This window comes from Mus caroli, unplaced genomic scaffold, assembly GCF_978045245.1.
Source record: "Mus caroli unplaced genomic scaffold, Mus_caroli_1 scaffold_9, whole genome shotgun sequence".
In the NCBI taxonomy this organism is placed as follows: Eukaryota; Metazoa; Chordata; class Mammalia; order Rodentia; family Muridae; genus Mus; species Mus caroli.
The window spans coordinates 60950935-60978104 of record NW_028227264.1 but is presented as its reverse complement, the minus strand read 5'-3'; the positions used below and the strand labels follow the sequence as shown (position 1 = coordinate 60978104).

General features: G+C 39.4%; 1 protein-coding gene and 1 non-coding gene across 5 annotated transcripts in view; both read left to right on the top strand.

Moving 5' to 3' along the window:
* Positions 1-26931, top strand: part of Ccar1 (cell division cycle and apoptosis regulator 1) — a 48981-nt gene extending 22050 nt beyond the window's left edge. For all 4 annotated transcript variants that reach the window (XM_021173826.3, XM_021173827.3, XM_021173828.3 and 1 more), the window contains exons 11-25: positions 3289-3514; positions 3995-4108; positions 4614-4780; positions 5514-5724; positions 6526-6609; positions 9698-9883; positions 13651-13842; positions 17015-17254; positions 18610-18721; positions 19447-19526; positions 19782-19928; positions 23193-23313; positions 23599-23784; positions 25421-25626; positions 26068-26931. In XM_021173826.3, the coding sequence (XP_021029485.1) occupies positions 3289-3514; positions 3995-4108; positions 4614-4780; positions 5514-5724; positions 6526-6609; positions 9698-9883; positions 13651-13842; positions 17015-17254; positions 18610-18721; positions 19447-19526; positions 19782-19928; positions 23193-23313; positions 23599-23784; positions 25421-25626; positions 26068-26127 (2332 nt within the window). In that variant the 3' untranslated portion in view covers positions 26128-26931. The remainder of the gene's footprint in view (positions 1-3288; positions 3515-3994; positions 4109-4613; positions 4781-5513; positions 5725-6525; positions 6610-9697; positions 9884-13650; positions 13843-17014; positions 17255-18609; positions 18722-19446; positions 19527-19781; positions 19929-23192; positions 23314-23598; positions 23785-25420; positions 25627-26067) is intronic.
* On the top strand, positions 4401-4465 carry LOC115032260 (small nucleolar RNA SNORD98). The gene has a single exon (XR_003837906.1). It is a non-coding gene; the product is annotated as a small nucleolar RNA SNORD98 (small nucleolar RNA).
* Positions 26932-27170: the final 239 nt, after the last annotated feature.

Here is a 27170-nt window from a genome sequence, read left to right as displayed (position 1 = left end):
TCCTTAGAGTCATTTAGAATCAGGATTTACTGATAACTTTAAATTTGCTGTTATATTGAGCACTAATACTTTTGTTTTAAGATTAACTGGCAGGAGAGTGAGATATAGAAACATTGACCTCGATGTACTTCTGTGATTTGTATGTCTGTGTCTTTAGTAAATGTCTTAGCTTCATATAAAGCCTCATGCTAATTTACAGAATTACTATGAAGTTGAGTTAAATGTGTACAGCACTGAACCTATTATATAACAGTTACAGATCCTCTGTAATTCTTGGTGGTGGTGAACAGTGTGGCACACTGATGATAGATTAACATGTAGAATAAAGAAATGAGACAGATGTGGTGGAACATGCCTTTTATAACAGAACTTGGTAGGCAGAGTTGGGTATCTCTGTGAGTCGGAAACCAGGTGGCCCTGCATATCAAGTTGTAGAACAACCAGCACTACATAGAGAGACCCTGTGTTAAAAATCTAAATGCAGGCTAGAGAGCTGGCTCAGCTCTTTCGAAGGTCTTGAGTTCAGATCCCAGCAACCACATGGTGGCTTACAACCATCTGTAATGAAATCTGACGCCCTCTTCTGGTCTGGTGTGTGTCTGAAGACAGCTACAGTGTACTTACATATAATAAATAAATCTTTTAAGAAAAAGAATATATACAAAAATCTAAATGAAAAAAGCCCAGATTTACAGTAGAATTGGAAAAACAATTTTAAGACTGTGTAGTGTTTGTACAAATAGCTGTTTTTTTCTGTGTCCTGAGCATATTTCTACATTTTAAAAAACAATAAGAATATTCATGAAACTAGCCTGTTAAATGTTGTATTTTCTGTAAATTAAGTTCTCCATTAAGAAACTAGTATTTGCCCCTTCTCCCCTTCTTCCCCCTCTGTCTCTGTTCCCCCCACCTCTTCACCTGTTCCCCGTCTGGCCTCTTCCTCTCTTGCCCTTCTTTGTCCCCTTTCTTTCTCTGCTTCCACTCCCTTCTCACCCCAAATAAACTTCATTTTATAATTTAAAAAAAAAAAAAAGAAAAAAAGACACTAGTATTTGCTACTTGACAGAAAACTTTATCTTGCGATGCTATATTATATAGTTTTGTCAATCAGCAAGTATTCTTAGGTTATATTAGTGGGTTTGTTTGTTTGTTTGTTTGTTTTTGAGACAGGGTTTCTCTGTGTAGCCCTGGCTGTCTTGGAACTCACTTTGTAGACCAGGCTGGCCTTGAACTCAGAAATCCGTTTGCCTCTGCCTCCCAAATGCTGGGATTAAAGGCGTGCACCACCATCGCCTGGCATTAGTGGGTTGTTTTGTTTCTGTTTTTTAATATTAAAGGGATAATTGAATAGCCTTGTTAAATTAGAAAAAAGCCTGTAACATCAGGTTAAAAAATATATTTCAAAAATAGAGACATACACAAAAAATTATTTAGCTGCCTGTATAAAAACACATTATAAACAAACAATAGTAAACTCAACACAGGCCACATTTGTATAGCCATATAAAATGTATATATTAGTGTACTGTGTTTATACTTAAGTATATAGTTATAATATTTCAGAGAAACCTGAAGGGAACCAAAAACAGTTCCCAGCCTTCAAAGTATTGCTACGTGGAGAAACCTTTATTCTATCTATCTGTGGATAAAATTAAGTGTTTTTCTCTGAAAAGTTGCTGATGGAATAGCTGCCTAGCTCTTTACAAGTTGGACTTTCCAAATTTTATTTCATTATTCTTTTATAAATTTCCAGGGGGCTGGAGAGATGGCTCAGTGGTTAAGAGCACTGGCTGCTCTTCCAGAGAGACTGGATTCAGTTCCCAGGACCCACATTGAATTTCTCATATCCTGTTTCAGGAGCCCTGTACCCTTTTCCTGTCCTGTGTGCACATGGTGCACATAGATAGACAAGACTTACAGATGTCAAAAGCAAAAAACTTTGATATAGTTTGCATATTTCCGTCCCTCTCACAGTACAGTTTCATGGGCAGTGGTATTAGATCTGTGGCAGCAAATGGTTGATGTGTACATACCCTCTGTTCTTATTTTGGTAGGAAAGTGATGGTGGTCTCTCTTTTTGGTTTTTCAAGACGGGGTTTCTCTGTGTAGCCTTGGCTGTCCTGGAACTTGCTCTGTAGACCAGGCTGGCTTCAAACTCAGATCTGCCTGTCTCAGCCTCCTGGGTGCTGGGATGAAAACTGTGTGCCACCACCACAGGGTTTTAATTATTTTTCTATTGCAGAGAAGAAACATCACCACAACTTATAAAGAATGTATTTAATTTGGGGCTTATAATTCCAGAGGATCCTATGGTATCCTCTATGATCATCATGGCAGCCAGCAGGCAGGCATTGCTCTGTAGAAGTGACTTATCCACAAGCACAAAGCAGGGATAGTTAATTGGAAATATCATGTGCCTTTGGAACCTCAAAGCCCACCCCCAGTGATAGACCTCCTCCAACAAGAGCACACCTTCTAATCCTCTGCAAACAGTCCCACTAGCTGCAGTCCAAACATTCAAATCTATGTGCCAATAGGAGCTATTCTAGTTCTAACCACTAGAACTATTCCCTCCCGGCGGTGATGCCCTCTTCTGACCTTCTCCTTGGGCACTGTGAGTTCATCCTGGAGCACAACAGACAGACAGACAGACACATTTTTAAAAAGGAAGAAACATGTCCACATAGATATAAATCTTCATGTTGAAGTGTTGAAGTTAAAGATAATCTAGAGCTAATTTGAATTTTGCTTTCACCTGAATTTGCCTTGAACTCAAAGACTTCTTCCTGCCTCTATCTCTGGAGTGCTTGGATTTATATGCCATCACACCTGTCTCTTAGGAATTTTTAAATTTAAGTGTGTTGAATCTAGGCTCTTACCATATAATAAAATTGTATTTTTCTATGTAGCATAAATGTGAGGAAGTCATTCAAATACTCAGTGCTTGGCATCACTTCTTTGTCTACAGTTTGTTTCATAAACTGTAATATATATATTTTTTTAAGTATACATACTTCCAGCCAAGGGAGAAAAACATTTCGAGGTGTTCTCTTGAGTTGGGTTTGTAGTTAATTTCAAAGGGTTTTCTCCTAAGGAGTTAGAAGCTATACACAAAAAACTACAGAGGTAAGAATGACAGTTAGATATAATTTATTCAGCAGTGCAGACTTGAATCTGTTGAATCTGTTGGGTTTTACTGTCAAGTTGTATGTAGCTTTGGAAGTGTGTGAGTACATGCATAGCCTTTGTCTGAAGGCTGTTTATTCACTATCTGTGTCTGCTTTTCAGTCCCAGTTGTGACATGATGGAACTAAGGCGCCGTTATCAGAACTTATATATTCCTAGTGACTTTTTTGATGCTCAGTTTACATGGGTGGATGCTTTCCCTTTGTCAAGACCATTTCAACTGGGAAATTACTGCAATTTTTATGTGATGCACCGAGAAGTAGAGTCCTTAGAAAAAAATATGGCTGTTCTTGATCCACCTGATGCTGACCACCTGTACAGTGCAAAGGTTTGTATTCCACTGTGAATATCATAGCATTTAGAGCTATCCTTTGGAAATGGTTGCTAGATAAAAGACTCAAATTGCCTGATTTTGTCTTAGCTATTTAACAATTTTATTTTAACTCCTGTCTTAATTTTAATCTATAAACAATGGCTATTTTTGTCATTTTAACTTAAAAAATATTAACAAGTTAATGTTGTGGGTCATATGACTTCCTATAGACCTGGATAAAACTTAATTCTGATCAGTGTGCTAAACATTCCTCCTAGGTAGCTTTCGGCATACTGCTTAATGAGTTTGCTTCTGCTTTAAAAGATTGATCTGAAAATTGCTTCTGGCAATTAGCTAATGAGGCATCTAATACTGTATTTTTCTGTAGCATTTTACATTCCATTTTTTAGGAAAAAAGTATGTAATGTTAGTAGTACTCATTTTTTTTACATTACTTTAGACTTTTGACAGGATTGAATTATTTGACTATAATAGGTAATGCTGATGGCTAGCCCTAGTATGGAAGACTTGTATCATAAGTCATGTGCTCTTGCTGAAGACCCACAAGATCTTCGTGATGGTTTTCAGCATCCTGCTAGACTTGTTAAGGTAAAACAAAATGTTTATTTTGATTGTGTATTTACTTATTGTAGTTCTTAATGTGTTTACAAAATACTCAAAACAATTTAGTTGCATAATATTATGTCTACTTTTATTTAACTAAAGATGCTTTTCCTGTTATAGGATGTGGCTGTATTTTATTCACCTGTTTCTTGTTGAGCTATGAATTTGATCATGTATACTTACAGCCTAATAAAATCTTCTGGATGCTTTTGAAGTTTGTATTTACTCATAGCTTGCTTCTTTAAAAGAACTTAGCTGATGGAGTATTTTAGAGGATGAGTTATGATGTGTAAATCCTATTCCATTGCTGAAATGCAGTGTGGAACATGATGAACTGAACTCTTCCTTGACTGACAGATATCAGAGGTAGTGAAAGTGGTATTGGGAAGGTTTGTACCTTCCTGATTTTCTAAGTATCTATTATAATTTGATGGGCTGTGTTATATATATATATATATAAATATATAAATGATTCTTTGTTTTGAATTAGTTTCTAGTGGGAATGAAAGGCAAGGATGAAGCCATGGCCATTGGAGGCCACTGGTCTCCTTCGTTGGATGGACCAAACCCAGAAAAAGATCCCTCTGTGTTGATTAAGACTGCCATTCGTTGTTGTAAGGCTCTGACAGGCATTGATCTAAGTGTATGCACACAGTGGTAAGTACCAGTTCATTTCTCGATTAGGAATGGTCTTCTAATAGTTTATGTAGCTGTTCTTGTCAATCAGCCTTTCCCCTTTCCTTATTTTATCAACACTGGTCATGCAGGAAATCTCAGAGGAAAAATCCCCATTTGTAGCAAAAGTTTGTTTGGTGCCAAAATGTTTGGGGGAAGGGGCTTTAAGAACTAATCAAAATACACTGAAAATTTAAATGTTTTCATTATGCTGTACTTTGGAAATCGGATGTATGTTGAAAATACTTTTCATTTCATGTATAGCTGGAGAAGATCGTCCAGAGAGAACTTCATTTCATTATAATTCCTGTGTTATAAAGTGATGTAGTTGCTGATTATTTTTGTTCAGCCATATTTTCTCTTGAGGCTTATTTGTCCTGTGTATTTTAGTGTTTTTCTTACAATTTAATTAAGAATATTCTTTTTTTAGCACATGAAATCTGAACAGCTTTCCAGCTTCTTCAGGTATACTATAAAATATGGGTAGCTCTATAAACAAATCAGAAAATTCTTTGTGGAAATGTATTCTTTTAACCAATAAACTATTATCCAAATGTACCAAAAGAGGAACTATGGCTTCTATAATTTTTTTTTCTTTAGACCAACCTCAAGTTCTTGCAGCAAAATTTCTTTACTTGATGTGCTACAAGTGAACTAGGGTCTTTAAAATGTATTGTAGAATTTTTTTTCCAACATGCTTCTTCCCTTGCAACAGGTACCGTTTTGCAGAGATTCGCTACCATCGCCCTGAGGAGACCCACAAGGGGCGTACAGTTCCAGCTCATGTGGAGACAGTGGTTTTATTTTTCCCGGATGTTTGGCATTGCCTTCCCACCCGCTCAGAGTGGGAAACCCTCTCCCGAGGATACAAGCAGCAGCTGGTCGAGAAGCTTCAGGGTGAACGCAAGAAGGCTGATGGAGAACAGGCACTGAACGCTAATCCCTTTTTCTATTTCCGCTTCTCACAGGCACAGGAACACAGGCACAAGTGCACACCACACACTACATAACAGACACACATGGAGGAACATAACTGGTAACAGCGACTGGTAATCCAGCTTTCAGCAGTATAGTTGTATTTTCTTTTCTCATAAAAATCTGTCTATTATGCTGGCTTAAATTTAAGAGTGCTGAGACCTCAGAAGTTGTGCTTACAGTGCACAGAAGTTTGTTTTATCATAGGTCTATTTGCTGGAACCTGGCACCAGTTGTTGAGCAAGATTCAGTATTAAGCCATTTTAAACATTTTGCCATTTTCTCAAATTATAAAAATTTTCTCTTTTACGGTCATCAGTTCTAGTCATGGATATTTGAAATTGGACAACCACAAGTCTGAGAGCTTTGAAATTTCAGGCTATGTGGCAACGTCTTGGGTACATTTCAAAGGTCTGCCTAAATCAGTCTTTGGGTGGTTTGAAAATTGGGGCAAGATCACACACTGTGTGGTTAGTGGAGACCGGCAGTGTCTGTGTATCCCGATATCCTTTGTGTTGTAATTTATCACCCTTTTGTGTTTCACAGATCTGGCTTTGATTGGCTGATGTCTTTGTGATCAGTTAAAAGTGGTAGAATGTATGTATGTGGACTTGCCTAAATAATAACTTTAGGAGAAGACAATCTGAAACATTGTGACCTTGCACAGATCAGCAACAGACTTTTAAAAAATAAATTACTTATGTATTTTTAGGTTTCAGAATAGTAATGTTGTTCTCAACTTTGTATGTTAGGATGAAGAAGAGAAGGATGATGGTGAAGTTAAAGAGATCGCCACTCCTACCCATTGGTCTAAACTTGATCCAAAGGCAATGAAGGTAACTGAAAATGTAGACATATATATCGTTAGATAAGTAAAAATTTTAAATTTCTGAACAGAAATTAGTAAACTTATTGAGACTGAAAATAATTACTTGAAGTGGGAAATGTAATGTGATGATTTATAGGCGTGATGGTTTATATCCGTCGTGTCAGGATTTAGGGGGCAACAGCAGGAGGATTGCCATGCATTTCAGGAGAGTGAGTTCTAGGCCTGCCTAGCCTTTAGAGGGAGACCTTGTCTGCAAAAGGTCTGCCATGTAGGGCATGGTGGCACACACCTTTAATCCTAGCACTTGAGAGACAGAAACAGGCAGAGTTTCAGGTCTACAGAGCTAGTTTTAAGACAGATTGGGGGAGAGGGGATCTACACTGAAAAAGAACCTTGTCTCAAAAATCAAACAAATAAATGAATAAATATAAAATGAAAAGGGTTTTGGACATTCAAAGTCAAGTTTTCTGGTTGTCTTTAACTCTGATGTCTTGTGTTTGTACATATATAAATTAAAGAGCCTATGTAGTTCAGGTGCAGTGTCTCAGTGCCTCCAGTACAACTATGTTGATAGTGCTGTTTTCTGGTTTGGGAAGTGACTAGAACTACAGAACTTCTATGGCTAAATAGCCTAAATTTAAGGAGAATAGAAGAGACATAGGAAAAAGGTAGGCATTAGTGGTGCACACCTTTAATCCCAACACTTAGGATGCAGAGGCAGTCAGATCTCGGAATTCTAGGCCAGCCTGGTGAACAGAGCTAGTTCCAGAACAGCCAGCACTACACAGAAGAAATCCTGTCTTCAAACAAACAAACATAAGGTAAATCTCATTTATTTTATATGTTTTTTTTTTTTTTTTTTAGTTCAGGGTTTCTCTGTAGTGGTCCTTCCTGTTCTAATACTTGCTTTGTAGACTAGGACGACCTCAAACTCAGATCCATCTGCCTCTGCCTCCCACATGCTGGGATTAAAAGTATAGGCCACTACACCCAATGGTAAATCTGATTTTTATAATAAATTTTAAAGTAAAATGTAGGCAAGCATACTACTAAACTGGGAAAGACAGACTGTAAATCCTTGATTCAGGTAGCTGGGAGAGTGTCTGCAGTAGATCTGCACTAGTGCTTATTTGTGTGAGGGCTATGGTTTTGAGACAGGGTCTCCCTGTGTAACTCTGGTCTAGCTGTGCAAATCTGGTTAGCCTTAAACTTCACTTGCCTCTGAAGATCCACCTGCTTCTGCCTTCCCAGTGCTGGGTTTAGAAGCATGGCCACCATACCCAGCCCAGTGTAATTATTATTTTTTTATTTTTAATTTTTTTACAAATCCACTTTTATTTATTTAACTCTCATTAGTTTAAATCCCGGGTGGGCACAGCATCACGTGGATTCTGTGTCCAATGCCTTTGCAGGGAGTCTGCTTCAGAATTTGGCAGGAACCACTCCACTGTTTGCTTGGGTGTTACTTTTCCCGAGATGGCTCTGGTTTTGTTTGGTTTGCCTCCAGGAGTCACTTGCTTTATACACATAAGCACATCTCTTGCCTAAGCAGAACTCTGTTTCATGTCGGGCATAAACACCTTCAATTTTAAGAAGAGCCTTGTGCCTCTCTTTGGTTCCGGAGACCTCGCTTGTAGCCAGCAAAAATGGCCTCCCACCACAGCCTTACTTCCAGACAGACTTGCTTTTAGAAGTCCTGTTCCCATTCCCAGCAGGCCTCCACATGCGCCAAGATGGCGGAAAGAGACACAGTGTAATTATTTTTAAACATCACATTCTAGTTAGTATAGATTTTGTGTTTTGTTAAAAAATATTTATTTTATTAAACATTAAGTTATTTTACTGTTTTGGTGGGTGGTCGTAGCACTTGGCAAAATGCATATATAAAAAAATTATGTATTTCTTCCCTTTCCTTTAAGACAAATTCTTACACTGTTATTTTTTAAACTGGGATACTTGCTATCTTACCTGGCTTAAATGTTTTTGAGCATTTTAAAACTTGTTTAGGGACCTCAAGAGATGGCTAGGTACGTAAGAGTGGATACTGGATACTGCCTTTTTAGAGTTCCAGGCATTCACATGGGAATGCTCACAGCTACTTGTAACTTTAATTCCATGTGGACCTGATACCTGTGGCCTTAATGGGCCAATGCACTCGTGTGTACAGACATATACACATATTCAGAAATAAAAATAAAATAAAACGTGTTTTACAGCCAGGTTTGCTGATTTGTTCTGTAATTGAAATACTTGGGAGGTGAAAACAGAACGATCTGGAGAGTTCAAGATCTGGCTCTGCTACATAAGCCAGTTTGAGCAGCCTAGGCCACCAGCTGTCTTAGTACAAAGGAAGAGTCAGGGAGATGATTCAATGGGTAAATCCACTGGTGTTCACGCCTCACACGTAGAGGCTGATTCCAGAAACACAAGTGAAACACCAGGTGTGGTGGCATCCAGGAGAGCAGCCTAAGCAATAGACCTGCCACAGCCTGCTAAAGGCAGGAACTAGCTCCTGGAAGGTTGTCCTCTTACCATCACCTGTGCCATGGCAAATGTGCATTTGTGCACACACACAAGAACAGGCTTTGCATTCTTTTGCATTCTCAGAAGCAATGTGGACAGCGTCTCTTAACACTGAACTTGGCTTTGTGAAATAGAGTCCCAGTGCATATAGCCCTGGATTGCCTGAAGCCCCTGTGTAGACCACACTAATCTTGGACTAATGTATAATGTCCCTGTGTGGACCACACTAATCTTGTACTAATGTATAATGTCCCTGTGTGGACCACACTAATCTTGAATTCACAAATGTTTTTTTAAAAGGATTATTATTTATTTTATTCATGACTACACTGTAGCTGTCTTCAGACACACCAGAAGAGGGCATCAGATCCCATTACAGATGGTTGTGAGCCACCATGTGGTTGCTGGGATTTGAACTCAGGACCTCTGGAAGAGCAGTCAGTGCTCTTAACCACTGAGCCATCTCTCCAGCCCTGAATTCGAAACTTTTGAGAAACAGACAAAAATATATATGTATATACTTTTTAATGTCCTACTTTTTTCTTCTGTGTTTTTATGCTCCATATATTTAGGTAAACGATCTCCGAAAAGAATTAGAAAGTCGAGCTCTCAGTTCCAAAGGACTAAAATCGCAGTTAATAGCTCGCCTAACAAAGCAGCTTAAAATAGAAGAACAAAAAGAAGAGCAGAAGGAATTAGAGAAGTCTGAAAAGGAAGAGGAAGATGAGGATGATAAGAAGTCTGAGGATGATAAAGAGGTATGTAGTCCATTTGCATACTGGAATGTTACCAATGTTGTGTTAGAGGGCGCTCTTGGAAGATGTAACTCAAACTATATGTGTATAATTTTTAGTTAAAATTTTTAAAAAGATTTTTTTTTTTTGTATTTAGTATATATAAGTACACTGCTGTCTTCAGACATACCTGAAGAGGGCATCAGATCCCATTACAGATGGTTGTGAGCCACCATGTGGTTGCTGGGAATTGAACTCAGGACTTCTGGAAGAGCAGTCAGTGCTCCTAACCTCTGAGCCATCTCACCCCAGCCCCTTGAGTTATAATTTAAATAAAGTAAAATACAAACTTTTTTTTTAATGGTTTAAGAGCTTTCTTATAGAAATGCAGGGGGAGAGAAGGGAGTGGGGGGAGGAAAGGCTAGAGAGACAGAGAGAGGAGAGGAGAAGACAAAGAGAAAGGAGAGAGGAGAGAAGACAAAGAGAGGGGAGAAAAGAGAGAGCGAAAGAGCAACTTTTTTTTTTAAGACATGTCTTATTTTATAAGCTCAGGCCAGTCTGAATTGAGTACTCTGAGCTACAAGATCCTAGAACTGAGACCAACCTGGGATACTGTGAGACTTTTCCTTATCAAAAAGTGGAAGGGGTGGGCAGAGGATTGGAGGGATAGCTCAGTGATTAAGAGTATTTTCTGTTAGCACAGGAGGTAGGCTCAATTCCCGGCACCAATATGATGGGTCATTGATTATCCCTAACTCCAGTTCCAGGGCACCCTGCTGCATATTCTATGACTTTAGTCTAAGGAACCCTGGTTAGCAATTGCAAGGGAATTAAGGACATATATGTATACAAAAGAACCTACAGCCGGGCGTGGTGGTGCACGCCTTTAATCCCAGCACTCGGGAGGCAGAGGCAGGCGGATTTCTGAGTTCGAGGCCAGCCTGGTCTACAGAGTGAGTTCCAGGACAGCCAGGGCTATACAGAGAAACCCTGTCTCGAAAAACCAAAAAAAAAAAAAGAAAAAAAACCTACAATCACATGGGGTCTTCTAACTGGAACCTTATGGTTATTAATTACATACAGCACAGGAAGAGAATTTGGCTAATCTGGTAGGAGATCTGTAGCTTACCAGTCCCAGAAGAAGGAATCATTAGTTGCTAGTCTTTGCACATGCTGATCAGTCATCCATAAACACTCATTAATGAACTCCCAAGGAGAGAAAGCTTCGCCACCCTACTTGAGCATGCCTGGCCCTTATGAGTCTGATTTGTCTGATTTCCCATAGGCCAACTGGTCTCAGTCTTTGACAGGCCTTGCTCATGTCAAAAATATATATTCACTTAGGGCCTCCTCTACTCATTACAGGATCTGCTGTCCTCTCCACCTCAAAGAGCACTGGACATGTAGTTAACTGTTGGACATACAGGCCAAACACTGGTACACATAAAATTAAATTAAAAAAGAAAAAACAAAGGATAAATAGTTACAAAGTAGCCTGCCTTAAAAAAAAAGTCTATGCAGTTAGTGAAATACAAAAGAAGTGTAGATGCTCTCACAGCGTGAAGGAGTGTACTAGACATGACATACTTGTTTCCTTTTTAGTTGACATTCCCATCCAGATAGCTGTAGAATTATACAAAGGCTGGGCTGGGGGCAAGGTTTATTTTTATTCAGATGAGTGTTTTTGTTGCACATATGTGTGTTTGTTGTCCCAGAGATGAGAAAGGACCCTGGAGGAATTAGAGATGGTTGGGAGTCACCATGTGGGGTGGAGAAACCCATCTGGGTCTCCTTGACCAGTTAACTGCTGAGCCAGCCGTCTTTCCAGCGCAAAATTGCTGCTGCTTGTGGGCTTTTTGTTTGCTTGTTGTTTCTAAGTTATTCCTGTGCGTGTGTAAAGTCAGGAAACTTTACAGTTTGGCTCTTTGTAACCTTGGGATAAGGGGTAAGATGTGGGCAAAGGATACTAACTTAAGTCTTTAGGCTTCGGTGGCAAGTGCTTTTCACCATGGGTTTTTCAATGGCTTTTGAAGTCTTTTTAAAAAGTTACAGACAATTGTTAGATTTTCTACTGCAGAGGTGGTACCTGCTGTAAAGTGCCCTCCAAAATTAGTCATTTTTCTTTTTATAAAAACTCTTGTATTTCTTTATTCTGCATGGAATTGAAACTGCCGTCCGTTGGGCTTACCCAGAGGTCAGAGGATAATAACTGGAGTTGATTTTCGTCTACCCTGGGGACCTGGGGGATCAAACTTTGGTCATCGGGGTTGGCAGCAAGGCCCTTTCCTCACTTAGGCTGTCTCTCTGCCCTGCTCTACTTTTAATTTACTTTGTGATAAATGGTATTATTGATGTGACTCTGGCTGTCCTTATGATCCTCCTGTCTCCGACCCTTCATGTGCTGGGATCACACACATGTGTTAGCATGGTTGCTTAGTTGTTTGCTTGCTTGTTTATAGACAGGATCTGTCTATAGCTCTTGCTGTCCTTAGAACTCACTCTGAATGTAGACCAACCAGGGTGGCCTGGCTGCTTTTTTACTTTAATAACTCAGTTACAAGTGAGTAAACCTAGAGGATTTGTTGCTTTCTTCTTTCTCAGTAACACCAAGTTTGGTTATAAAGGGAAGAGAATTCTGCTTTAGCAGACTATAAACTGGGCCTGCTGATCCTGGAACTTCTGAGGACATTTCTAGGGATGCAGGTTTCCCTCAGTGATAGCAGGAAGCTTCCTTTGTTGCTAGGCAGTTCATGGGTTTGTGGTTTCTCTCTTTCTTCCCTGGGTTATAAATATTTTTGGATGATACTGTTAGAGAGCTGACAAGGGCCTGAATCTTTTTAGCTTATGTGACTACTTTATAGCAGAATAGATGTCCCTATCCTAGCTCAGGGACAAACTGTTTCCCCAGGATGACTTGACATCCTTTAGTGAAGTTATGTTTTAGAAGACAGATGTGTTCATTGACAACAGCAGTCCAATCTCTAGGACCCATGATGGAAGAAAAGAAACAGTTACCTATCCTCTGACCCCCATGTATGTGTTCCTGTACCCTTAGATAAGCAGCACTCGGGAAGCAGAGGCAGGCGGATTTCTGAGTTCGAGGCCAGCCTGGTGGTCTACAAAGTGAGCTCCAGGACAGCCAGAGCTATAAAGAGAAACCCTGTCTCGAAAAACCAAAAAAAAGGAAAGAAAGAAAGAAAGGAAATGGCAAAGAGTTAGGAGCCATAAAAGATAACTAACTGTCTCTGTTTTTAACCATTATGGCTAATATAATTTGTAAGAAGTCAGACTTTGAGTTTGATTTCTCACCCAGTAGCAGAAACTAGCCTGATACTCAGTTGATCTGTGGCTGGGTTGGCTGGAACTCAAGATTTTGTCTGTGCCACGAAGTGTTGGGATTATAGTCATGAACCACCACCATGATCATATCTAATCTACATAATTGATATAGATATTCGATATGTTATACATATACAATATTAGATGTGTTATGTATTTATATATATATTAGATAGAGTAATTTTTGATATACATGTTCTTTTTTTTTTTTTTTTTTTTTTTAAGATTTATTTATTATATGTAAGTACACTGTAGCTGTCTTCAGACACTCCAGAAGAGGGCACCAGATCTCATTACGGATGGTTGTGAGCCACCATGTGGTTGCTGGGATTTGAACTCTGGACCTTCGGAAGAGCAGTCGGGTGCTCTTACCCACTGAGCCATCTCACCAGCCCCATACATGTTCTTTTTACATTGAAGTTTTACCATAACTTAAATTTTCAAATGCCTAGGAAGAAGAAAGAAAACGTCAAGAAGAAGTTGAACGACAGCGTCAAGAAAGAAGATACATTTTGCCAGATGAACCTGCCATAATTGTGCATCCGAACTGGGCTGCAAAAAGTGGCAAGTTTGATTGCAGCATCATGTCTTTGAGTGTCCTTTTGGATTACAGATTGGAAGATAATAAAGAACATTCATTTGAGGTAATGTTAACTTTTCAATGAGGATCCAAATGATATCACAGTTGCGACTGTTTAATGTATTTATTAAGTCCTTTGAGTGTTTCTTTGACTGCTTCCATGTTCTTGGTGTGTATTTATTCACCATTATTTACTAGGAAAAATCAGGTTTGTTTTCTAAGGCCTCTTATAGATGCATTACAGTATTAGATCTCAATTATTCTTTCTTTCTCATTTTGTTTTGTTTCTTCAAGGCTATCTCTAGTAGCTTTTGCTGACCTTGAAGTTGCTTTGTAGTGAGACTTAAATTCCTGGTCCTTTGCCTCTCTTCTCTCTGTACTGCAGTTACAGCCTATTCTAAGGCATTTTCTTTCTTTCTTTCTTTTTTTTTTTTTTTAAAGATTTATTTATTTATTATCTGTAAGTACACTGTAGCTGTCTTCAAACGCACCAGAAGAGGGTACCAAATCTCATTATGGGTGGTTGTGAGCCACCATGTGGTTGCTGGGATTTGAACTCTGGACCTTCGGAAGAGCAGTCGGTGCTCTTACCCACTGAGCCTTCTCACCAGCCCCTAAGGCATTTTCTTGAGAGTAATGTGTTCTTTTATCAGAGGGTAGATATCTAGTTGTCTTTATTTTATTTTTGTCTGTTGTATTGTTGTTTTGTCTCTGTGTATGTCTTCTTGACATGTGTGCCTGGTTCCTGTAGAAGCCAGAAGAGAGAGGGTCAGTTCCACATCTGGAGTTACAGCTGTTTGTAAACCACGGTGTGGGTGCAGAGACCCAAACAAGCTCCTGAAAGAACAGTGGTTGTCCTTAAGCACTACATACAGCTATTAGGTGGATAGAAGCTAGGGCCTCAGTCATGGCTAGACAGTTGCTTTTTCACTGAGTTACACTCAGAGCTCAGAACTTTTTATCAGATTACCCTTCCAAAAAGTAAGACAGAATAAATTCAATTATCCAGTATCAGAAATTGCTACCCATCTTTTCTGTGGGTTTTAGGCTAGCTTCCCTTGCAAGTCTTGCCTCAGCCTCTTAAGTAGTGTGTTTACAGTATAAGCCATCCAGTTGGCCTTTTACCTTCTTTTTAAACCTTCTTTCTTGATGATGGTGTAATGTGTTTTTGTTGCTGTTGTCGTTTTCTGTTTTTTGTTTTTAAGACAGGGTTTCTCTGTGTAGCTCTGGCTGTCCTGGAACTCACTCTGTAGACCAGGCTGGCCTTGAACTCAGAAATCCTCTTGTCTCTGCCTCCCAAGTGCTAGGATTAAATGTGTGTGCCACCACACCCGGCTTGATGGTGTAATGTTTTAGTGTTTCTTTTATAGAGTACCATTTAATAGAATTGAAAAGTTTGTGACTGAGTTGTAAGAGAAATTAAGTGGTATTATTTTTCAACCTAAAGTTTGTGTTCTGTCTTGTCTGTCTGTCTGTCTGTATCTCTCATCTAAATGAATCTCTTACCAGGTCTTTAGTACATACATACCTCTCTTTGGCCATGAAACACAGGTCCACTTTTTTTTGATATTCAAGCTCGTACCACCATGCCCGGCGCTTCTCTTTTGTTCGTGAGGAGGATTAAGATTAAACTCAGGGCCTTATATGTGCTTTGCAAGACCTCTACATTTCCTGTCTTCTTTTTACTTCTGAATAATCTTACCGAGTTTCTAGGCTGGCCTAAACCTCAATTTGTAGTCCAGTTAAGCCTTCAACTCACATTATTCTGTTTCAGTATCCTTACGGGCTACAATTACATAACTGCATCACTAAGCATTACTATTTATATTCTGCTTTTTTATTTATTCTCTTTATATGGTTCTGGTTTTTTGTGAGGTTGTGTCTCATGTAGCCCAGTGTGGTCTATCCTTGCTGTATGGCTCAGGCTAGACTTGAATTGCTAATTCTCCTCTTTCTACTGTTGATATATGGGATTACAGGTATGCAGCACTATATCCAGCTCTCAGGTTTTTTTTAAGATAGAGTCTCACATACCCAAGGATGATGGTGAACTGCTGATCTTCCTTCCTCATCTCTCAAATGTTGAGATTACAGGAATGTACCAGTAAGGTTAACAATATATAATTTTTGTCTTTAAAACATCTTTTGCACAAGGTATGATGACAGGAGTTTGAAATCCCAGCAGTCAGACCATGAGTTCAAAGCCAGCCTGACTACCATAAAAAGATCTTGTATTTTTTTTTTTTTTTTAAATTGTGCTAGACATTGTGGTACATGCCTTTAATCCCAGCACCTAGGAGGCAGAAGTAGGTGGATCTCAGTTCAGTTCGAGGCCAACCTAGTTTACACAGCCTGTGGTAGGACAGCAAGGACTGCTGAGAGAAACCCTGTCTCAAGTTTTGCATACCTCTGGTTCCCAAGGCCTGGAATTAATGGCATGTGCCACCACAACTAGCTCTTGGGGGTTTTCATAGTCTTCACATCATTCCCGCCCATTTTTATAGCTGTGGATCACTTCTTTATTTCCCTCCTAAAATATCCTAGCTCTGTTTTAGGTGTAGATAACCAGTGTGGTAAGACAGTGCTTATTTAATGACTTTTGCTGGACTTATTCAGTATTTTTGAAAGACTCAGGAGCCCCTCGCTCAGGCCTCAGGACAATAGCGGACAACCAAGAACTCACAAGAGATCAAGCTTGATGCAAACCACATGAGGCTTTATTAGGGGAAAGCTAGAGCTCTGGAGTCGACTCATATCCCACGCAGGGGTAGAGGAGTCGACCACGAGGGGAAAGGGGTCCCAGTTTTTATAGGCCCTCAGGGGAGAAAGGAGAAGGGGGGGAGTAGGGGATTTCCAGATCTAAACAATGTCTATTCTCAAGAAATGGGTATGGGAGGGGTACAAGGATAGAGTCTGGTGCAGGTGTAGCAACTCCAGATTGGCCCTGCTGTGGTTGCTGGGGAGATTTTCTGACTCTATCTTAGCAACCAATATCACAAACACCTGGCAGTGAGGTGCAGCACTGGGCACACACCTGGGTTCAAGGAATGGTCAAAACATTGGCAGACACATGGGTTCAAGGAGTGGCCAAAGCGTTGTGCACCTCTATTTTTCTAAATCAGGGAAGCTAGTTCTGCTAGCCATGAAATCTATTTTGCCAATTTCAGGGCTTCTGTGACCTTTTACATTCTGTCAGGATCGAGTTTGCTTGTATTAATGTTGATGTCTTTTTATAGGTTTCACTGTTTGCAGAACTTTTCAATGAAATGCTTCAAAGAGATTTTGGGGTTAGAATATACAAATCATTACTCTCTCTTCCTGAGAAAGAGGACAAAAAAGATAAGGAGAAGAAAAGCAAGAAAGAAGAGAGAAAAGATAAAAAAGAAGAAAGAGAAGATGATATTGATGAACCAAAACCAAAACGGAGAAAATCAGGCGACGATAAAGACAAAAAAGAAGACAGAGATGAGAGAAAGGTCTGTAATTTCTAAGATAGTCAACAACACTTAGAAAGTTTTGGATACTACCTCTAGATGGTAACAGAGTGTTGAGTGGTGTGTTGGATATTTGACCCAGACCACATGAGACTGACTCAAAAAAACTAGAGCTGGGTTTAGGCCCACATACTTGTATTCCTACACACAGTGGTGGAAGGAGTTCTGGTCTAGCCTGAGCCACATAACAAAACTTAATAATTTTATATATATGAATTATATGGTTTTCTGATGTTTCTTTCCCTCTTTCCTCCTCCTTTTCTTTCGTTTTTTCCATGCTTTTATTTCTTTTTACACTTCCTTCCTTCCCTCCTCCCATGTATGCTTTCCCTATATGTGTATTTATGCTCCATGTGTATGGTTGCTGACCTCTGACTAGAGGAGCGTGGGGATCCCCTGAGACTGAGGTTAGGTTACATAGAGTCATGGAGCTGTCCTTTGGGTACTGGGAGCAGTCCCGGGAAGAGCCGTCAGCCCGGTCCTCCTTTCTTGTTTCTAAGTTTTATTTAATACACCTGGCTTACTCCTACGTTTAAAATCATTACTTGTATGTGTACATGTGTGCATAAGTGCGTGTGTGTGCATGCAGGAGGTAAGAGGGGTATCAGATCACTTGAAACTACAGTTAACAGGCAGTTGTGAGCTGTTTGGTATGGGTGCCTGTAATGGAACTTGGGTCCTTTGCAAGAACACTGTGATTTTTTTTTTTTTTAAAGATTTATGTATGTGGGCTGGAGATGGAGAGATGTCTAAGCAGGTAAGAGCACTGACTGCTCTTCCAAAGGTCCTGAGATGAAATCTCAGCAACCACATGGTGGCTCACAACCATCCGTAATGAGATCTGACACCCTCTTCTGGTGCATCTGTAGTCAGCTACAGTGTACTTCCATATAATAAAAAAATCTTAAAAAAAAAAAAGATTTATGTATGTAAATCCACTGTCGCTGTCTTCACACACACCAGAAGAGAGGGCATTGGATCCCATTACAGATGGTTGTGAGCAACCATGTGGTTGCTGGGAATTGAACACAGGACTTCTGGAAGAGCAGTCAGTGCTCTTAACTGCTGAGTCATCTCACTGGCCCTCTTGTTTCTATTCTTTTCTCTTTCTCCCCCCCCCCTTTCTTTCTGTAATTGGCTGTGACCTCCTCATTCTCCTGCCTTCACCTCCAAGTTCTGAGATTACTGCCGTGCCCCACCCTGCCACATTTGAATAGGTTATTATTATGAGAAAGCTAATTGGAATTGTTAGAAATACATCTGTTTACTGCGCTTGACATTTACTTACTTTGTTTTTCATGAGATATTGCTTAATTTTAAGTCATCTTAAATTACAGAAAGAAGAAAAAAGAAAGGATGATTCTAAAGATGATGATGAAACAGAAGAAGATAACAATCAAGATGAGTATGACCCAATGGAGGCAGAGGAAGCTGAGGATGAAGATGATGGTATGCATGCATCAGATGCCCTCAGTGCTGTAGAGTGGACCGCATATTTTCTTTGTTGTTTTGTAAGACAGTCTTACTTTGTTACTGATACTGGCCCAGGTTGGCTTTGGCCAACATTGTTCTGCCGCAGTGCCCCAAGTGAGAGCTGTGATTACCAGCTCATCCCACCACACCCAACAGTTGTAAGTAATAATTGAACACTTGCTAGTGTTTGCCCTTTCTGTTTCATCAGTGCTAGTGGCATTTTAGTTCTTTTTGGGTCATTTACTGTGGCTAGTGTGGAAGCCAGCTGTGAACCACATGCATGCCCTGTGCTCCTGGGAGTCAGGAGAGGGCATTGGATCTCTTGTAACTGGAGTTATATATGATTGTGAACCACCACGAGGATCCTGGGTCCTCTGCAACAGCAACAAGTGCTTTCAAAAAATGTTGGCCCAGCCTGGCAGTGGTGGCGAACGCCTTTAATCCCAGCACTTGGGAGGCCGAGTCAGGCAGATTTCTGAGTTGAAGGCCAGCCTGATCTACAGAGTGAGTTCCAGGACAGCCAGGGATATTCACAGAGAAACCCTGTCTCGAAAAACAAAAAAAAAGTTGTGCTGACCCATTTCTTTAGGAAATAATAGATTTAACAAATAAAAATTTGTTTTCAGTTAGTGTCTGAAATGATGATTAATACTGTAATCACAAGGGTGGGTATCAAGTCTGTTTCCACGTTTGTTTTACAGATAGGGAGGAGGAGGAAGTAAAGCGAGATGACAAAAGGGATGTCAGCCGGTACTGCAAGGACAGAGCTGCGAAAGATAAGGTGAGTTTTCTTCCATATTCTCTAGAAAATCACAATTTCCTTATCTCACACTTACTGCTTTTGGAGTATTTGTGTCTCTCAAGCTGTTTTTAATTTTGTTTTGTTTTTCATATTCATGTACAAAATCTATTCATTTTAGCCCAATCTTTTTAAGATTAGTGCTTTCTCATATAAATAGAACCTCAATTTCTCTTTTTTGTGTGTGTGTATGTGTGTGGTAGTAAAACTATATACCATTTCTTGTGTGTGTTTTAGGAAAAAGAGAAGCCTCAAATGGTCACAGTTAACAGGGATCTGCTAATGGCCTTTGTTTATTTTGATCAAAGTCATTGCGGTTACCTTCTTGAAAAGGATTTGGAAGAAATACTATATACTCTTGGACTGCATCTTTCTCGGGCTCAGGTAATCAGTTGATCTTAGGATTTTTTTCCTTTTTGGTACTCAGGATAGAAGCTAGGGCCTTAGTCATGGCCAGACAGTTGACCTTTCACTGAGTTACACTCAGCTCAAAACTCTTTTCAAGTTACCCTTCCAAAAGGTAAGATAGAATAAATTCAATTATCCTGTGTCAGAAATTGCTACCCAGCCTTTCTGTGGCTGTTAGGCTAGTGTTGCAGACTCTTTTTTTTTTTTTTTGGTTTTTCGAGACAGGGTTTCTCTGTGTAGCCTTGGCTGTCCTGGAACTCACTCTGTAGACCAGGCTGGCCTCGAACTCAGAAATCCGCCTGCCTCTGCCTCCCGAGTGCTGGGATTAAAGGCGTGCTCCACCACGCCGGGCTCCCTCCCCTCTCTTTAAACCTTCTCTACAGTTAACTTTTTAAAAGAAATTATCTTTTTTGTTTTTATTTATTAATTATACATAAGTACACTGTAGCTTACTTCAGACACACCAGAAGAGGGAATCAGGTCTTGTTACAGATGGTTGTGAGCTACCATGTGGTTGCTGGGATTTGAACTCAGGACCTCCAGAAGAGCAGTCGGTGCTCTTAACTAATGAGGCATCTCTCCAGCCCCTCCTTTTCTTTTTGATTTTTGTTTTTCAAGATAGGTTTTCTCGGTAGCCCTGACTATTCTAGAACTAGCTCTATAGTCTCAGTTATTAAAGAAACTATCTTTGGGGCCAGCATGCTTCAGTGGGTAGAGTACTTGTTGCTAAAACTTGATAATATCATTTTGATCCTGGGGTCCAAAGAGTAGGAGAAACCCAGGTTACAAAAGTTCACATCTGGTCTGTTGCTGAGACACACACACTTCTTTTTTTAAGGTTATCTTCAGGGAAGGAAAGTTGGCACACTGGTTAAGACTGCATTGCTCTTGCAGAGAACCCAGTTCCCAACACCCAGGTCAGATGGCTGAGCACTGCCTATCTATGGGATATCCAGTACCATTTTATGTTCTATTCAATTTCCACACATAAAAAAATTAGTTGATGGCTTTTTGTTTGTTTTTTGGGTTTTAGTTTTTTGGGACAGTATATATCCCTGGCTGTCCTGGAACTCACTCTGTAGACCAGGCTGGCCTCAAACTCAAAATCCGCCTGCCTCGGCCTCTCAAGTGCTGGGATTAAAGGCGTGCGCCACCACGCCTGGCTGGCTTTTTTTTGTTTTGGTTATGGCAGTTTACCTGGCTGGCCTGGATCTCTGGTAGATCAGGTTATCCTTGAACTCAGAGATTAAAGTGCCTCTTTTTCCCTAGTACTGGGATTAAAGGTGTGCACCATCCCCTCCCAGAGACACCCTCACCCCTTTTTTAAAAACAGCTTTTACTTGAGAGCTTGCTCTCTCCCTCCCTCCCTCCCTCCCTCTTCTCCGCTGATGATACAGAACGCTCTTCTCTCCATAGAAAGAAAAAGAAAATTTGTTTACCCTTTCCTCTAGTCTTCTTCCTCAATACTTAATATCATCAATAACTATTTCTAGAGCTTTTTTGTTTGTTTGTTTGTTTGTTTAAAGATTTATTTTTATTTATTATATATAAGTGCACTAGCTGTCCTCAGACACCAGAAGAGGGAATCAGGTCTTATTACAGTCAGTGCTCTTAACCACCAAGCCATCTCTCCAGCCCCTTTCTAGAGCTCATATCTACACTCATATGTACATGACTATTTCAGTAGGTGACATTGTTTTGTATATATAGATGGGGGCCATTTTTAATTATTGGTTCTATCTTAAAAATGGAATATAGCGGAGTTCGGTGACTCACTTCTAAAACCTTGTACTTGTGTATCTGAGGTAGGAGGATCACTACAAGTTTAAGGCTTAACCTGACTGGATTTTAAAATACAAAAGAGAAAATAGACTTACACCACTCTCTACTTCACATTCCATTATATGGACGTTTATAACTTAAGTAGTCTTTCTATTGCTGGGGGGTGGGGTGAGGTTGTTTGTTTGTTGGCAGTGGTTGAGACAGGGTTTTTCTATATAGACCTGGCTGTCATGGAATTTACCAGGCCAGCCTCAAACTCAAAAGAAATTTACCTGCCCCCACTCCCAAGTGCTAGATTGCAGGCATGCCCCACCATGCCTGCTTTCTGTTTGTTTTTGTTATTTGGAATTAAGCATCATTTACTTTAAAAGTTTGAAGTGTCTATTGCACCTGTAATCTTAACACTTGGAAGCTGAGGCAAGAGTATTGAGTTTGAGGCCATCCTGAGGTGCTATATATGCCTAGCAAGACCATATCTTAAAACACTGGCCTTTAATTCCAGCACCTGGGAGGCAGAGGCAGATGGATCCGAGTTTTCAGCCAGCCTGGTCTACAGAGCAAAAACCAGGAGAGCCAAGGCTACACAGACCTCAAATCAATTAATCAATCAATCAATCAATCAAGGCTACACAGACCTCAAATAAACAAACAAACAAACAAATAAGCAAGTCCAATACAAAAACTGGGCTTGTGAAATGGCTCATTAGGTTAATATTCCTGTCCCCAAGGTTGTTGCTATGAGTTGGAGCCCTCCTATGACTTCACAGCACATGTGTACCTACACACAGAGAGAGAGAGAGAGAGAGAGAGAGAGAGAGAGAGAGAGAGAGAGAGAGAAAATAAACATTCCCAAAGGGATTTTTTAAAATAACTTAAATGTTCAGCTTATAAAGCAAATACTTAAAATTCTAAATACTGTCAACTGATTAGTAATAGATACAATGATCACAATGTATGCTTAACATTTTTGAAATTTGGAGGGATGAAGCAATGCACTTCAGGGCATCAGTCATTGCTTAAGAGAGACGACTCACTGTGCTTAGGAATCGGGTTCTTCTCCCAGCGCCCACCTCAGGCCAGGCACAGCTGCTGGAACTCCAGGTCCAGGGGTGCCTGGAGCACATGTGAGCGCAAACACAAGACATAGCAAAGAAATCAAAAAAGTTTTAAAAAGAAATTTGCTACAGCCAGTGTGCATGATGACACACACCTTTAACCCTAGCACTCTGGAGGCAGAGGTAGGTGGGTCTAAAAGCAGTGAAGCAAGGAGAGGCAAAGCCTGCTTCAGGCTGCAGATGTAAGTCAGTCACAGCCACTACCCAGTCTGCATCAGGCTCTCTACACTTCTCTTCACTTCTACAGTGAAGAGGAGTATTTGCATCTTAGTCATTTGTTTACTTGCATGTATAATAGGTAAAATAATTGTATTTACATCTTATTTATTTGCTTGCATAATAGGTAAAGAAACTTCTTAATAAAGTAGTACTCCGAGAATCGTGCTTTTATCGAAAATTAACAGACACCTCGAAAGATGATGAGAACCATGAAGAGTCAGAGGCGCTGCAGGAAGACATGCTAGGTTTGAGTGAATTAACATTTGGGCCTTTGTGGTTTCATTTGTTTTACCTTTGCCTTTAATTTGTTTTCAGGTCAGGTTTGTCCATAGAGCATGGGTTGACTTGAAATTGGGAGAACTGAGGGTTCTCCTGCCTTAGCCTCCTGAGTGCTGAAATTACAGGCATACACTACACACTGGCAGATCTTGCTTTTTTGTTTGTTTGGGTTTTTGGGGTTTTTTTTGTTTTTTGGTTTTTTTTTGTAAATCTATTATTCATAAGTGGCTAAAACATTTTTTATATTCTAGGAAACAGATTATTACTTCCAACACCAACAGTAAAACAGGAATCAAAAGATGGAGAGGAAAATGTAGGGCTTATTGTGTACAATGGTGCGATGGTGGATGTTGGGAGTCTCCTACAAAAACTGGAAAAGAGTGAGAAAGTAAGAGCTGAGGTGGAACAGAAGCTCCAGTTACTAGAGGAGAAAACAGGTGAGGTGCTGTTGGCGTGCAAGGACTTCCAGAGAACTTGTGGTTCTTTGTGTGTGACCGGGGGGGGGGGGGGGGGGTGTACAGATGGCTAGGAGTACAGACTGTTGTTGGCCATTCCATCGTAGCTACCCAAGTCCTCAGTAAGAACACTAAGTGCTCTGACTGCTGAGCCGTCTTGTGAACCCCTGACATTAGGTTTCATTATCTCTGTTGGTAGTTATAAAACTGCTTAGCTTTATAAGAACCTTAGCTTAGGGGCTGCAGAGATGGCTCAGCCATAAAGAGCACAGACTGCTCGTCCAGAGGTCCTGAGTTCAATTCACAGCAACCACACGGTGGCCCATGATCATCCTCAATGGGATCTGATGCCTCTTCTGGGGTGTCTGAACACAGCTACAGTGTGCTTATGATATGTAAATATAAAAGTTTATAAATATTATTATAAACAAATCTTTAAAATCTATAAATAAATATAATACATAAATCTTTTAAAAATCTATAAATAAGGGCTAGTGAGATGGCACAGTGGGTAAGAGCACCCGACTGCTCTTCCAAAGGTCCTTAGTTCAAATCCCAGCAACCACATGGTAGCTCACAACCATCTGTAACAAGATCTGACTCCCTCTTCTGGTGTGTCTGAAGACAGCTACAGTGTACTTACATATAATAAATAAATAAATCTTTAAAAAAAATCTATAAATAAATATTATTATAAATAAATCTTTAAAAAAAAAAACCTTAGCTTATGTGTCAGATTTTGAGACAGGCTCTTACTTTGTGCTAGAGTTGTAGGCTGGAGATGAAGACTTAGACTTTTTGATCTTTTCTAATCTCTTCTGGTACAACATAGATTTTACCATTTTCTGTTTCTCTAAATAGTCACAAAAATGGAACCATGAGCCTGCCACTCAGGAGACAAAGGAAGGTGGCTTCCTGTAATTTTGAGAAACTTAGTCTATATAACAAATTCCATACCAGCCAGACAGCTACACAGTGAAACTGTCACAAACAAAAGGAAAAGGAACCGAAGTTAGAATAACACTATCGAAAGCTCTTAACAGTTTGCTTCTTTTCTCTCTCTCTCTTAAGACAAAGTCTCACTTTGTAGCCTGGTCAGTCATGGAACTCACTATGTAGCCCAGGTTGGCCTCAAACTCACAGCAGTCCGTCCTTCTCAGCCTCAGAAGGACTGGATAGCACAGCTGTGTGCCAGCATACCTGGCTTGTGTTATACTTTATAACTAGTTAAAATAATTGAACTTTTATAAATATTTTACAGAATTGTGGGGATTGTGGGAGGTTGTTTGTTACAGTAGTGAAGCCTGAGTCAGGGCTTCTGGGGTTTAAGTGAATTGCTGCTGTTGAGGTTTATCCCTCAGGCTTCATTTGTCTTTCACCTGTGAGGCATGGCTAAAGTAAGGTTGTCCACACTGACTGTGACTCATCCAGGCATCGAATCAGTCAGCTCCTTTTGCTTTTTATAGTTTTTTATTTTTTATTACATATATATGTATGTATGTGGGCACATACACCATGGCCTGCCTGTGGAGGACAGAGGACAAATCATAAGTAGTTTTCTCTTTTTGCCATATATGATCAATATGGTGTATTTTGAAAAAAAATTTTTTTTGAACAGATGAAGATGGGAAAACTATATTAAACTTGGAGAATTCTAACAAAAGCCTCTCTGGTGAACTTAGAGAGGTCAAAAAAGACCTTGCTCAATTACAAGAAAACCTGAAGGTTTCAGAAAACATGAATTTGCAATTTGAAAACCAATTGAATAAAACACTCAGAAACTTATCCACAGTTATGGATGATATCCACACTGTCCTGAAAAAGGTGAGATGATTTGTCTTTTTTATGTTTTCAAGGTTTATTTAAACTTTTAACATTCTATTTCTTGCATTTTTAATGTAATTTAGTGTTACGGTCTTTATAGTTTTTCCTAGAAACAAATAGTTATAATATTCCTAGCATTTAAGCCTTCCAGAAACTATTCAAAAGTCATTCCCAAAGTGACTATTTTCTTTTGAAAATTACATATAATATGCAAGTGGTTTATATATATGTATTTATTAGACCAAATATTTGGTTAGATTTATTGCCTATTGGCCAAGTCCTAGATTGGTTGTCCTAAACCACTAAAATTCAAGAAAAATTGGGCAGCAATATATTAAAATGAATTAATGGATATTTATCACTCAGTCACTGAGTACTATTTTAAGCTAATTTCAGAGTAACAAGAAACTAATTAAAGTATACTTTGTTCCTATTTTATAGGATAATGTAAAGAATGAAGACAAAGATGAGAAGTCCAAGGAGAACGGTTCAAGTGTATGATAGATACAGTGCACTTGGCGATGAGTGTGTTAATAATGTACTATAGACAAAGTAATCATGAGACAGGAATGTTTCACAGCAGTGCATGTTTGATTTTAGTAGTATAAACATATATGTTAGTTCAAATGATGTATAAAGTTTTATGAATGTGAGTCTGCTTTTGAAAATTGCCTGTAATTTCTAGCATTCAAATTATTAAATACTCACTGAGTGAAGAGTTTAGGATGAACTTTGTTATAGTTTCCCCAATAAAGTTCATCAGTGTCATTGACAATGACACGTGATTACTGATGTCTTTATTGAAGTATCCAGAACACCTGCTTTTATTTATACAACTATTGTTAGTTTTATAGTTCATTTTTTAGTTTCAGTATACATCATAAATAGCATGCTCCTTAATATTTGCAACTTTTTTGAACTAATATTTTCAGCATTTAAATGTATTTGCTAAGAAGTCTGTTCCTAGACTGGGCCTGGTGGCACATTCCATTAATCCTAAGATTTTGAGTTGGAGGCCAGGCTGGTCCTCATAATGAGACCTGATCTCAGAAACAATGCAGTTAATCCAAAAGATCGTGCATCTAAAGCCCTGCGACTCACTTAGAGCCTAGAGTAAGAGTCGTGACGGCACTGTTGCTGCGCTCCCTACATTGTTTTACTTGCCCTGAATACTTCCATCTTAATTTTGAGAAGTTAAAAAAAAAGAAGCAGTGGACATCAAATGTACAGTTTAGTGACAAGCCAGTAGATTGTCAGTATGATTGATGCCTTAAGTCATTAATTAAAAAATATTTTTTTAATTAATCTGTGTAGTTCCTTCAGAATCTTGGTGGGTGTTTTAAGATTTAAAAAATAGGAAATACAATTTACTATAAATCAGTGGGTTTTAGTTGGGTAGATTTATTCTTCAGACCACATTTGATAATGAAAATTTTTAAGGTATTCTCTTGAATGGATGCTCCTCACATCTAGTTGGTAGAGGCTAAGCTTGTTGCTTACGGTCCTATGTTTTGTAGACAGCCCCAACAAGGAATTAATTATTC